The sequence below is a fragment of the Hippocampus zosterae genome, chromosome 3 (assembly GCF_025434085.1).
Source record: "Hippocampus zosterae strain Florida chromosome 3, ASM2543408v3, whole genome shotgun sequence".
Lineage (NCBI taxonomy): Eukaryota > Metazoa > Chordata > Actinopteri > Syngnathiformes > Syngnathidae > Hippocampus > Hippocampus zosterae.
This window is the reverse complement of record NC_067453.1, coordinates 29,917,328-29,931,460: the sequence shown is the minus strand read 5'-3', so window position 1 is coordinate 29,931,460 and position 14,133 is coordinate 29,917,328. Positions and strand designations below refer to the sequence as shown.

Below are 14,133 nucleotides of genomic sequence, written 5' to 3'. Positions count from 1 at the left end.
CGAGTTGCTTTGAACTGTCGAGGTCCAACGAGAACTTTTCATCCATTTTTTCATCCATTTTATTTTTTTTAAAGGCTGCCCCGGGCTTCCGTCCTCAGTATGACGCATGCGCAATGACGATTTGCTCTTGCGATTGGATGACCCGCCACCTGAACCCAGACGTCCTCGTGAATTATTCACGAGCCGCCCCCACCTCCAGCCAGGCTGGCGGAAGAGCGCAGCTCGGGCGGTCTGACTGATGTTCTTCCGCACAATCGGCGTGCCGACATTCCCGAGTGGTCCTGAACGCAGCGCCAGCAGCAGCAGCAGCAGCAGGCTGAAGATGGCGGATTGCATACGTGTTCGTCACCTCCTGCTTTTCTTGTGCGTCTCGTCGCTTTTCCGTCTGTATCGAGCGGACGGCAACGGCCCGGCCAAAGCGTGGCCCGTCGCCGCCAACTTCCAGAACCTGCCCGGCGCGGTCAACGCGGTAGCTGCCGTTGAGAAGAACCCGGGTGGCGGCGGCGGTGGTGGCGGCGGCGGCGGCGGCGGTGGCGGGGCCTCGGCGTCTCGGAAGCGCTCCGCCGCCTGGAAGTTGTCCGAGGAGGCGGTGTGTAGGGACGACCTGACGCGCCTGTGCTCCAAGGAGACGTGGAGCAACAACCTGGCGGTGCTCGAGTGTCTCCAGGACAAGAAGGAGGTCGGTGGCTGCTCGTTCGGGGCTTTTGGGGGAGCGGGGAGTGCCAGCTAAAGCTTAGCTACCTCCGTTAGCCACTAGCTAGCCCACGTCCACAGTGGACGTCACGCGTCAACCCGATCGCTATTTCAACAACTCGGACATTGAGCGGAGAATTTTGCGCCCCCCCCCCCCACCAAATAGTTCCCTTGCCTTGTTCTCGTCGTCTCTTTAAAGGTCGACGTTGTGTGAAGTGTCGCTTGAGATTTGGTTAAAAGGCGCCACGGTCGGGAGTCGTTAAAAAAAAGCTTGATAAGAGACTAACGAAAAGGCGCATTTGCAAAAAAAAAAGTGTCCGCCGAATCCACCGCACGACGAGCCTCTCCTCGGACATGTCAACCGACGAGCTGCCGCGTTCGGGCAATTTCACGCCCGCGCTGGAACATTCCAAAAGCGGCATATTCGTTTAGGGGTTCGCGCATGTGATCGGCAGCTCGGTGGTGTGGTGTCAAAGCACCCCCCCAAGGGTTCGTTTGGCGGAAAAAAATGAACGGGAGACTCTAAAACGCTTAACGTAAAAAAAAAAAAAAAAAACACAAATAATGTCACCTAATATCCCAAAACGGACTAATCGTCACCAAAATACATTTGCACATCTCAACGCATGACCATTTCAACCTCTGAAAATCTCGAATTCGAAAAACGATTGCCCTGATATTTAGGATTTTATGTACACTAAGTGTTTTCATCTCCCCCGAAAAAAGCTTCTCGTCACTTGATGTCAGAAAACTTTTTTTTGGGGGGGCTGTTAATGTCGCTGCTCTATGCTCAACAACAGAAGCTTTACAGTAGGTTACTTAAGGGCGGACGTTCTAATAATTTAATTGGCTGAAGTGGGCATAAGTAGAGATGTCCACATTAATTTTGGTGATGATTAATCACAGCTTTCTCGATAGTGAGCGTGTATGGTCAGCATCCGCAACCTGCGGGTCTGGGGTCCTTAAATGTCCTTAAAATTGAAAGAAAATATCGAGGCACTTGTTAAATGTTCAGAGGTGCTTGCAGTTTTTCTGACAGGAAGCAACATGAATTTACGCTTAACGTGAAGCGGTTCACAACGGTCCCCGTTGAACTGAATGTGCTTCACAACCCCCCTCCCCCCACCACCCCCACCCACCTCACAGCGGCTCTCTGGTCAGCATCCGCAACCAGCGGGTCTGGAGTCCTTAAATGTCCTTAAAATTGAAAGAAAATATCGAGGCACTTGTTAAATGTTCAGAGGTGCTCGCAGTTTTTTCTGACGGGAAGCAACATGAATTTACGCTTAACGTGAAGCGGTTCACAACGGTCCCCGTTGAACTGAATGTGCTTCACAACCCCCCCTCCCCCACCACCACCCCCACCCACCTCACAGCAGCTCTCTGTGGTCAGCATCCGCAACCTGCGGGTCTTGGGTCCTTAAATGTCCTTAAAATTGAAAGAAAATATAGAGGCACTTGTTAAATGTTCAGAGGTGCTCGCAGTTTTTCTGACGGGAAGCAAAATGAATTTACGCTTAACGTGAAGCGGTTCACAACGGTCCCCGTTGAACTGAATGTGCTTCACAACCCTACCCCCCACCCACCTCACAGCGGCTCTCTGTGGTCAGCATCCGCAACCTGTGGGTCTGGGGTCCTTAAATGTCCTTAAAATTGAAAGAAAATATCGAGGCGCTTGTTAAATGTTCAGAGGTGCTCGCAGTTTTTCTGACGGGAAGCAACATGAATTTACCCTTAACGTGAAGCGGTTCACAACGGTCCACGTTGAACTGAATGTGCTTCACAACCCCCCACCCCCCCCACCCCCCACCCACTTCACAGCGGCTCGCATTTAATGTCAATCCAATCCAAAGTATTGTGCCGAGGGCGTTTCCATTTTCGCAGGTTAAAGTGGACATGACCCGGAAGCTGTGCATGTGAGTTCTGGGTGACGATCGGTCGCCATCTTGTGTGACAACCGAACGCGACAAAGCAAGCCAGGAATCAATCTGACAATTCGATACGTCGCTGCCGTCACAAAATCCCTTTTAATCCGCCACAAACTCTGTCCCGTTAGGATTTGGGTTTTGAAAAGGCCGAGCGATGAATCAGTCTGCCCTTTTTTTAAAAACTTTTAAACTATATTTCATTTGTCCCCCCCCCCCCCCCCCCAAACGAGCTCAGCCTCCGGCGGACGCGATTCCCAAACGCGTCTTGTGATCAGTTGACTTTGTGTGGAAAAATGAGCATTTGCGCTCGCTCGTTGGTCGCACTGTTGGCCCAAGATTAGCGAAATCATCCAAGTCGGTCTGTCGATCATCTTGATTTACAGATCAAGGTCCAAACATCTGAGAACAACGATGCGGGGGGGGGGGGAGCCCCCGGCGAGGAGCCAACCAACATGGTTTTGTGCTTCGATTTGGAATGACGTGCGGGACAAAAACAAGCACCGCAAGAATATTCCGGTTTTCAGTCAGCTGATTTTTGTGTGTGGGGGGGGGGGGGGGCATTTTATTTTTTTTGCTTCTAATTCTTTGTTGTTGGGTTGTTGCATGATCAAAAATGAATATTAAGAGCGTGTACTTTACGTGGATGCACGTCTGTCGCGGGTGGCGTCCAGCTGAGCGTACGAACGTGAAGGCCTGAAGCGAAGTGGGCGGGGCATCTCGCTGCTTTTAGACACATGGCATTTTTGGCGTGTGTGTGTGTGTGTGCGTGTTGTGGTTTGGTGGACGTGGACGTCCGCGGGAGCAAGAAGATGGGCGGAGGAGAGCCGTCTGCTCACATGGCTCACAAAGATTTCATCATGCGTGGATGAAAATAGACGGCGCAGAATCGCCCGCTTGTTTATTCGTTTAACGTTTCGGACCGACCGAGTGTAACTCGACGCCGTCATTGTTGGAACTCGTTCCACCAGATCTCGGCCTTTTTGCGACTTTCGATCCTTTTTGTTCAAGACGACGCCTTGTTGTTGCGCGTTTGCGGCGGATGCGGGTTTTGCGGTCTTGTCGATTCTGATCAGCGGCCAAGAAGGTGTTTGGCGCACCCAGCAGGATGTTGTGGGCGTGTCCTGTGACTTTTGCTGCGGAGGAAGTTGGCGATACTTTGGCGGGTTAGATTTCTTTTTAACGTATTTATTTCGTTTTGGATCGAAATCGGCTTTCCCGCTTCGGAAGCGTTTCCAATCGGAACAAAAAAACGAAGATGACATTTGTCGTAGGAATTCGAACGTTGCCTATTCATTTTTGGATAAAAGTCAGTCAGTTTCATATTTTGTGGGGGTGTGTGTGTGGGGGGGGGGGGGTTCGAGATTCAATTCGAGATTTGAATTGGCCCACAGCTCGGTTAGGGAGACTCTTCATTGGTTCCCGTAAGTAGGAAAATTAATTTTTCATTATTTATTCCGAATCATTTTGCCCCCCCAGGGCGGCCCGGTAGTCCAGTGGTTAGCACGTGGGCTTCACAGCGCAGAGGTACCGGGTTCGATTCCAGCTCCGGCCTCCCTGTGTAGAGTTTGCATGTTCTCCCCGGGCCTGCGTGGGTTTTCTCCGGGTGCTCCGGTTTCCTCCCACATTCCAAATAGATCACCCGAATTTAATTGGATAATTTCCCAAGCGCCCGGTAGTCCAGTGGTTAGCACGCCGGCTTCACGGCGCAGAGGTACCGGGTTCGATTCCAGCTCCGGCCTCCCTGTGTGGAGTTTGCATGTTCGCCCCGGGCCTGCGTGGGTTTTCTCCGGGTGCTCCGGTTTCCTCCCACATTCCAAAAATATGCGTGGCAGGCTGATTGGACGCTCTAAATTGTCCCTCGGTGTGAATGTGAGCGTGAATGGTTGTTTGTCTCTGTGTGCCCTGCGATTGGCTGGCAACCGATTCAGGGTGTCCCCCGCCTACTGCCCGAAGACAGCTGGGATAGGCTCCAGCACCCCCCGCAACCCTAGTGAGGATCAAGCGGCTCGGAAGATGAATGAATGAATGAATTTTGCCCCCCTTGAGCTACAACCGACAGAGCACCTACACGAAAAAGCTTCCGGAAGCTTCTCTCGCTGGCTCACCGTCTTTGCGTCTTTCTTGTCTTTCAGGAGACGGACATCGCGGCCGAATGCAGCCATGTGAGTGCGCGGGTGTGAAATGCGTCTCCACCGCCAGGCTCGTTTTCCCAAACCTCTTTTTTTTTGTTTATGTGTATGCGATGTAGCTGCTGTGGAACTACAAGCTCAACCTGACCACCGACCCCAAGTTCGAGTCGGTGGCCGTGGAGGTGTGCCGGTCCACCATCTCCGAGGTGGGTTGCAAATGTCACCGCCCTGCTGGCCAAAACGTTGCTCCGCGCGTGCGACGAATGAAGTCCGCGTCGGGTGCCCGCAGATTAAAGAGTGTGCCGCGGAGGAGCTGGGCAAAGGGTACTTGGTATCGTGCCTTGTGGACCACCGCGGCAACATCAGCGACTACCAGTGCAAGCAGTACATCACCAAGATGACGGGAATCGTCTTTAGCGACTACCGGCTCATCTGCGGCTTTACGGACAAGTGCCGCGACGACATCAACACGCTCCACTGCGGCAGCATCAGCTCGGGGGACAAGGTGAGGCGGATTGATTCATTGAGGTCGAGTTTTGAGGCCAGCGGGCGTCGGCTCGTGTTTTTTGCGGCAGGACGTCCACTCGCAGGGCGAGGTGATCGCGTGTCTGGAGAAGGGCCTGGTGCGCGAGGTGGAAGAGCGCCCCGGCGCGCACGCCATCAAGGACGAGTGCAAGAAGTCCATCATGCGGGTGGCCGAGCTCTCCTCGGACGACTTCCACCTGGACCGGTATCTCTACTTTGCCTGCCGGGACGACCGCGAGCGCTTCTGCGACAACGTGAGTCTGCCGGTTTTCGCCGCCACCGCCGCCGCCCGAGCGCGTTTAAGATGAAACGAATGTGATGTGTGCCCGCCTTGCTGTTGTGTGTTCGAACGCAGACGCTGGCTGGGGAAGGTCGCGTCTACAAGTGTCTCTTCAACCACAAGTTTGAGGAGGCCATGACGGAGCGGGTGATTAGCATCTTTGGCGCTACTCCGCTAATGTCCCGTCGCGCTAATCCTTCCCAAAATGGCGCATTCGACGGGAAAACGTCCGCGTCGCTCACATCATTCCAATAATAATAATAATAATACATTTTATTTATACCTTTGGGAATGATTTTCTACGTCTCAAAATTCAAAATCATTGAAAATGAAGATAAGATCAAGTTTATTTTTCCCACGCCGGGCCCCGCCTTCAATTCCTTCAACGCGTCTTCATCAATTCAAACCGTGCAAAAACTCCCGAATAGTTTCCACATTCAGGAAATTGTCTCTTTCCGCAGCATTTCGCTTCATTTTGGCCTTTTCCGCATTCACCCGTCATTTTTATGGAAATAAGATAAGATAAGAAAAACTTTATTAGTCTCGCAATGGACAAATTCACAAGTCACAATGATGACAATGAACTCAACTATGTAATAACGTTATAACAGCCGAAATGCATTCGTTTTTATTTTTTTCCCTTAATTTTTTTAATGTTTATTTTTTCCCTTAATTTTTTTAATTTAAAAAAAATGTTTTCCTTAATTTTTGTTTTTAAAAAAAAATTTCCTTAATTTTTTAAATTTTAATTTATATTTTTTCCCTTAATTTTTTTAATTTTAATTTAAAAATTTTGTTTTCGTTAATTTTTGTAATTTTTATTTAAAAAAAATTTTTTCCTTAATTTTTTAAAATTTTAATTTAAAAAAAAAAATTTTCCTTAATTTTAAAAAATAAAAATTACAAAAAAAAATTTTCATTTGTAAAATTTTTATTTATTTTTTCCCTTAATTTTTTTAATTGTAATTTTTAAAATCTTTTTTCCTTAATTTTTTTAATTTTTATTTTTTTCCCTTAATTTTTTTAATTAAAAAAATGTTTTCCTTAATTTTTGTTTTTAAAAAAATTTTCCTTAAATTTTTAAATTTTAATTTATTTTTTTCTCCCTTAATTTTTTTATTTTAATTTAAAAATGTTGTTTTCCTTAATTTTTGTAATTTTTATTTTAAAAAAATTTTTTTCCTTAATTTTTTTTTTTTTTTAATGCGAGTGGCTAACCCGCGTTTTTCCCCCGGTCCGTGCGTTCAGTGTCGCGAGGCGCTGACCACCAGGCAGAAACTGATCGCCCAGGACTACAAAGTCAGCTACTCGCTGGCCAAAGCCTGCAAGTCGGACCTGCGCAAGTACCGCTGCAGCGCCGACAGCGGCGTGCCCCGCGCCCGCGAGGCTCGCCTCTCCTACCTGCTGCTCTGCCTGGAGTCGGCCGTGCATCGAGGTACGCGGCGGGACAGCCGGACACAGCCGTCCGTCCTCGCTTTCATCAACGCGCCATTTTGCGTTTGCCGCCAGGTCGCGCGGTGAGCGGCGAGTGCCAGGGCGAGATGATGGACTACCGCCGCATGCTGATGGAGGATTTCTCCCTGAGCCCCGAGATCGTGCTGCACTGCCGCGCCGAGATCGAGGGCCACTGCTCGGGTCTCCACCGCAAAGGCCGCACGCTGCACTGCCTCATGCGGGTCGGCCGCGGCGACGCGGGCGCCGTCGACCCCAACTGTCAGCGCGCGGTCAGTACCACCCCGTTCCCCCAGGAGGCGGCGAGAGTCAAACGGAAGCCGAAAAGCTTTCGCCGGCAATCGGAACTCGACTGAAAACAAACAAAAGGCACAAAAACGCTCCCAAAAATACAAAGCGCACAAGAACGTGCGCACGCAAAACACAAAATGACACTGCATGAAATTGACAAGCATGTGTTATGATTTATTCATTCATTCATTCATTCATCTTCCGAGCCGCTTGATCCTCACTAGGGTCGCGGGGGGGTGCTGGAGCCTATCCCAGCAGTCATCGGGCAGTCGGCGGGGGACACCCTGAACCGGTTGCCAGCCAATCGCAGGGCACACAGAGACAAACAACCATTCACCCTCACACTCACACCTAGGGACAATTTAGAGTGTTCAATCAGCCCGCCACGCATGTTTTTGGAATGTGGGAGGAAACCGGAGCACCCGGAGAAAACCCACGCAGGCCCGGGGAGAACATGCAAACTCCACACAGGGAGGCCGGAGCTGGAATCGAACCCGGTACCTCTGCACTGTGAAGCCCACGTGCTAACCACTGGACTACCGGGCGCTTGGGAAATTATCCAATTAAATTCGGGTGATCTATTTGGAATGTGGGAGGAAACCGGAGCACCCGGAGAAAACCCACGCAGGCCCGGGGAGAACATGCAAACTCCACACAGGGAGGCCGGAGCTGGAATCGAACCCGGTACCTCTGCACTGTGAAGCCCACGTGCTAACCACTGGACTACCGGGCCGCCCCGTGTTATGATTTAGCGAACCGGTTTCTCGTATGAGTTGCGGGGGGAAGGTGGGGGGGGGGGGGGCAAGAGACTGGAGCAGCGGTCTTGATGGAGTGTCGGACTGGCCCCCCATTCGACTCTCACGCCTTCCGTTGATGACCATCCACTAGCATGCGTCTTCCTTTGCTTAAGCTCCTGTCTTGGTCTCGTGGGGTTTTTTTTGGGGGGGGGGGTTCTCCTTTAGCTGCAGACGCTGATCCAGGAGGCCGACCCCGGCGCCGACTACCGCATCGACCGCGCGCTCAACGAGGCCTGCGAGTCGGTCATCCAGACGGCCTGCAAGCACATCCGCAACGGCGACCCCATGTCAGAATCGCACTTTTTTCCCTTTAAAAAAAAAAAAAAAAATTTTGGCGATTATTATTTTAATTTTGAAAAAAAAATTTTTGCGACATTCTTTGTTCAGGATCCTGTCGTGTCTGATGGAGCACCTGTACACGGACAAGATGGTGGAGGACTGCGAGCGTCGGCTGCTGGAGCTGCAGTACTTCATCGCGCGAGACTGGAAGTAAGCCACGCCCACCCCCGCCGCCGCCCCCTCGCTAACTTGTCGGCGCCACTAAGCTCGACGCCACCCCCCACACAGGTTGGACCCCATCCTGTACAGGAAGTGCCAGGGCGACGCCGTGCGCCTGTGCCACACGCACGGCTGGAACGAGACCAGCGAGATGATGCCGCCCGGCGCCATCTTCTCCTGCTTGTATCGCCACGCCTACCGATCGGTGGATCAGGGACGCAGGGTGAGTGAGACGCTTGGGCGCGGGGTGGGGGGGGGGGGGCGACGGGGAGCCGGCCGCCGGCCGGGGCCTGCGGACGCAACTCGAGGCCCGACCGATTCGTTGGCTCGTTTTAAAATGAGTCCGGGCGGTGGACTTGCGGTTCGCTCGTCAACCTCCCATTGCAGAGGTTCCGAGTTCGATTCCGGCGCCGCCCACTTATTTGCATGTGTTTTTGCGTGGGTTTTCTCCGGGTATCCTCGGAAAATGGATGGACGGATGTGCAATTTTATTCTTCCAAATTGCCATCGGCTCCAACAAATCCATTCAAGCGGAGCCCCTCGGCGACGTCGCCATAGCAACCGCGGCCGATTGACGTCCAAACGCAAGCGTCTTTTTTTGTCACGTATGCTCATTGACCGCCGCGTGTTGTCATACGTAGCACCCGGTCGCAGTCGCCGAAGAAGAAAACGCCACTGTGAGTATTTTCTGCTCGATTGGTGATGAGGAGGATGGCCCCCGTGACACCCCCCCCCCCCCCACATTTATTGCGGTATACATTCCACTCACCCGCGCGTAGCAACGGGCTAGCAATGTCTTACGCTAACTCAACGCTAAATGGAAACGTTGGCGTTCCAATCGATGTTATTGCGGGAGGTGTAAACGATGAACCGCAATATTGTCGGGGGGGGGGGGCTGTGTTTGACACCTTTTGTCCACGCGCGAACTCAAATCGAGCTCCAAGTGGCTTGAAAGAGAACTCGAACAATTTCCAAAAGGTCATTTTTCAGCATTTATGATTTTTTGTTGTTCCATTGAGCTAAAAACTCTTTGAGTTCTGCTTTGTGGTCTTCAGGCTTGTGATTGGCTAAAATGTTCTTCCATTTCCTGGTGTGCTCGAGTTCTCACTTGGACAAAAAAGGTTGATTGGTTCTTCCGAAATCTGTGGACGTGGCAGCGGAAATTCACATCCATCTTGGGAAATCGGAAATCGTGGACTCGTAATTGTGGTGGCAAACTGCTCAACGCTCGCCGAGCTCTTCCCTTGCGTTCCAATCGAGCCGCGTGGTGCCTTGACTGACGAGTGGCCCGACCCCCCCCCCCTACCCCCCAAGTTACAAGCTAGCCTTAGATGTGACATTTTGGCGCTGTGATGCCCCGGGCAAGGAGAGCCGCAGTCGGGCAAACAGTCCAACACGCAAATCCTAATGAGCTGCTGTAGGCCACAGCTCACCCCGGGCGCTCACACATACACTGAAGGCTTTCAACTCCACTCCAGAACAACTTGTATCTCAAAACCCCCCACGTCAAGGCACTCTTATCTCAAAGCACCACCAAATGCGTTCAAATTGAATTGATTTGTGGAATCACGGCGGCGAATGAATGATTGCGAACGCGCATCTCGGCGCCGCAGCTGTCGCGCGACTGCAAGGTGGAGGTGCAGAGGATCCTCCACCAGAGGGCGCTGGATGTGAAGCTGGACCCCGAGCTGCAACGGCGCTGCATGACCGACCTGGGCAAATGGTGCAGCGAGAAGACCGAGTCGGCGGGACAGGAGCTGGAGTGCCTCCAGGACCACCTGGAGGACCTGGTCCCGGACTGCCGCAACGTGGTGGGAAACTTGACCGAGCTGGAGTCCGAGGTAGGCTCCGAACCGCCGCCAGCCGCGCGGGTTTGAAGGCTTTTGGTAGAGACTTTCCCTTTTGTCACTCTTCCTGCAATTTGTCCAGCATCAGAGCGTGCTGCCACCCGATGGTTCACGGTGGAATTGCACCCAAAATAAACGGGAGGCAGAACCAAATACAACTGAACCGGGCAAAAAAAATAATATAAAAATAATAATTAAAATTAAATAAAATAATTTTAAAAATTATTTAAATTTAATTTTTTATTTAAATAATTATATAATAATAAATTACATTTAAAAAATAATTACATAATTAAATAATAATAAACCCTAAATCTGTCATTTGGGGTTGTCGCAAACCTCCGACCTGCACTTTGGGTGTCCTCGTGATTCAACCGCAATTGGCGCAACGTAGTGTTTTGACGCTTTTTTTTCGCGTGGCGTCGGCAGGACATCCAGATCGAGGCGCTGCTGATGCGAGCCTGCGAACCCGTCATCCAGGCCCACTGTCACGTAAGTGCGCTTCCTCCGGCCGCCGTCGAGGATGTCGTCCGGCGCTTGACGCAAACCCCCCCCCCATCTACCCCCGCGTCGGCTTCTCAGGAGGTGGCCGACAACCAGATCGACTCCGGGGACCTGATGGAGTGTCTGGCGCGCAACAAACACCAGAAGGAGATGAATGACAAGTGCTCGGTGGGAGTCACACACTTCCAGCTGGTGAGACGCCCCCTCCAGCGCGCAAACGTTTGCTCCGGGCGACCTGATGACCGCCTCTTTTGTCTTTCATTTTTGTGGACCTGCAGATCCAGGTCAAAGACTTCCGCTTTTCCTACAAATTCAAGACGGCCTGCAAGGAGGATGTCCTCAAACTTTGCCCCAACATCAAGAAGAAGTAAGACGTCATCGTAGTTGGGTGAGGGGGGCCGTATGCGGACCCACGGGCCGCATGTTGCGGACCCGGCGGCTTGCCTTGAATGCGGCGTGTTTGCCAGGGTGGACGTGGTGATGTGTCTGAGCACCACGGTGAGGAACGACACCCTGCAGGACGCCAAGGAGCAGCGCGTGTCCGTCAAGTGTCGCAAGCAGCTACGCGTGGAGGAGGTGGAGATGGTGCGTACACGCGGGTCACCTTTTTGGGGGAGGTCAAAGGTCGCAATGAGGCCCCGGACGGCATCGTGACCCGCTGGCCGCTTTGCGTCCACAGTCTGAAGACATCCGGCTGGAACCGGAACTGTACGAGTCGTGCAAGCAGGACATCGGGCGCCTGTGCCAGAACGTGGCCTTTGGGAACGCACAGGTCAGCGCTTTCTCGTTCGCCGGCGGCAGGTGACGTGCGGTGACCTGACGTGACCTTGTGACCTGCGTGCCAAGGTGATCGAGTGTCTGAAGGAGAGCAAACGTCAGCTGACGCCGCGCTGTCGCCAGAAGATCTTCAAGCTCCAGGAAGTGGAGATGGTGGATCCAGAACTGGACTATCAGCTCATGAGGGTCTGCAAGCACATGATCAGGGTACGTCGCCGGGCGGGGGGGTGGGGGGGGGGGGTCGTGCGGTCGAGTTTTTCCCCTTTTTTTTTTCTGTCCTCTTTGATCGCGTTGGTCGTGCGGTAACGTGCGCTTGGTGTGGCGCGTCTCGCAGCGGTTTTGCACCGAGTCCGAAGGCAAGGGCGTCCTTCAGTGCCTGAAGCAGAACAAGAACAGCGAGCTGATGGATCCCAAGTGCAAGCAGATGATCACCAAGCGGCAGATCACGCAAAACACGGGTACGGGGGCCGCTCGGAAAAAAAAAAAAAAAGTTCAGATGGCGGTCCGGATTTTCCCACCAAAAGTTAATTTTTTTTGGGGGGGGGTTGTCAGACTTCCGCCTCAACCCGATCCTGAGGAAGGCGTGCAAAGCCGACATTCCCAAGTTCTGCCAGGGCATCTTGAACTCGGCCACGGCCGACGGCGAGCTGGAGGGCCAAGTCATCGCCTGCCTCAAGCTCAAGTACGCCGACCAGGTCAGACCCCGCCCGCCGGCGCACAGCGCAACTTTGTTGCCTCGTTTGTCTTCAATTTCTCTCGCCCTCCTTCCGCCCGTCTCGCGTTTCTCAGCGCCTGTCCACCGACTGCGAGGACCAGGTCCGCATCATCCTGCAGGAATCGGCGCTGGATTACCGACTGGACCCTCAGCTGCAGCTCCATTGCACTCAGGAGGTTCGCCGGCCCTGCGCCGCCGTGCCGCCGAGCACCGCGCTAAGCTAACGCCTGCCCGCCCGCGCCTGCGCCTGCGCCTGTGCAGATTTCGCGCCTATGCTCCGAGGAGGCGGCGGCGCAGGAGCAGGCGGGTCAAGTGGAGGAATGTCTGAAGGTCAACCTGCTGAAGATCAAACAGGACGCTTGCAAGAAGGTGAGCGTGTTTGCGCCCGACGCGCCCAGAGTCTCCGTGGAGTTAGTTTTTTTTTGCCGCCAATCAATCAATCAAGCTAACGGTGCTTTCAGGAGGTGCTGAACATGCTGAAGGAGAGCAAGGCGGACATCTTTGTGGACCCTGTTCTGCACACGGCCTGCGCGCTCGACATCAAGCACCACTGCGCCGCCATCCCGCCCGGCAAAGGCCGCCGTGAGTACAGGGGGGGGTTGGGGGGGCAGTTCCGGTCGAGATCGTCAGCCGTGTTGTCGAGAATAATCTCATTTCATTTCACGGCGGCCATCTTGCGTGTGCCCAGAGATGTCGTGCCTGATGGATGCGCTGCAGGACAAACGCGTGCGTCTCCAGCCCGAGTGCAAGAAAAGACTTCAGGACCGCATCGACATGTGGAGCTACGCCGCCAAGGTAGCTGTGCTTTTTTGGGGGGGTCTTGGGGGGTGCTTGGTCGCTAGGGAACCCAAAACCTGGTCACAAAAAGCCGTCCAGGTGACGTTTTGGCACATCTGCGCGCGGCGACACTGCAATGATGTCATTTTTTTTTTTCTGGCATCACTGTGCAGTGACCTTTTGGGGTTTCTGGGTGGCGCTACAACTTGACGTCTTCGCCATTGGGCAGTCGGGCTGGGCCCGTACGCCGCCAAAATTCCGATTATTTTATTTTTTTACTGCCAGATTTGAAGCATCGTTCCTTGAAAACTAAAGCAACGGCATATAGTAGTGTAATGGCCATCTCCGACCAGTAGAGGTCAGTGTTTGCCGGTGAGAAAGTAGCCAAAGTAGGGGGTTGGCGTTTGAAGCGTGAAAAAGAGCCACCCGGGTGGTCATGTTGGGACCGTCCCCCACAAAAACAATCAAAGCAAGAGACGGCAATGGCGGCTCGGCGAGGGGGGCGTGTTTGCGCGCGACTGAAGTTGGGTGTGGCGCAGGTGGCGCCGGCGGAGGGTTTCTCGGACCTGGCGACGCAGGTGCTGACGTCCCCGTCCAAGAACTACATCCTGACGGTGATGGGCGGCGGCGTGGCGCTGCTCTTCCTGATGGGCCTGCTGTGCGGGAGATTCACCAAACGCGTCACCCAGGAGCTGAAGGACAGGTAGACCCCGCCCGTGGCGGGCTCTGGACACGCCCACAGCAGGAACCCCGCCCCCTCCCCTCCCGGAACGCTCAAAGTGGATGCCGACCACTCTCTTTGACTTGCCTCGCTCACTGCCGAAGGCCCCGCAAAAATGTTTTATTATTAATTTTATTTTATTTTTTTGGTTTTTGATTTCCCTCGCTGGACGGCGTGCCAATTCGGAGGCAAAGGCGTG

The 14,133-nt window shown here is 53.0% G+C and overlaps 1 protein-coding gene across 1 annotated transcript; it reads left to right on the top strand.

Annotated features, from left to right (window-relative positions):
* Positions 1–120: 120 nt before the first annotated feature.
* On the top strand, positions 121–14,046 carry LOC127598407 (Golgi apparatus protein 1-like). The gene is made up of 25 exons (XM_052062246.1): positions 121–679; positions 4,754–4,783; positions 4,870–4,956; positions 5,040–5,255; positions 5,326–5,529; positions 5,631–5,702; positions 6,804–6,990; positions 7,065–7,279; positions 8,261–8,382; positions 8,483–8,584; positions 8,663–8,816; positions 10,207–10,434; positions 10,870–10,932; positions 11,023–11,136; positions 11,223–11,311; positions 11,412–11,529; positions 11,624–11,716; positions 11,791–11,928; positions 12,056–12,179; positions 12,274–12,416; positions 12,511–12,612; positions 12,698–12,805; positions 12,898–13,018; positions 13,125–13,231; positions 13,753–14,046. Exons 1-25 carry the CDS (start codon positions 239–241, stop codon positions 13,918–13,920), a joined length of 3,546 nt encoding a protein of 1,181 aa, XP_051918206.1. The 5' UTR covers positions 121–238; the 3' UTR covers positions 13,921–14,046.
* Positions 14,047–14,133: the final 87 nt, after the last annotated feature.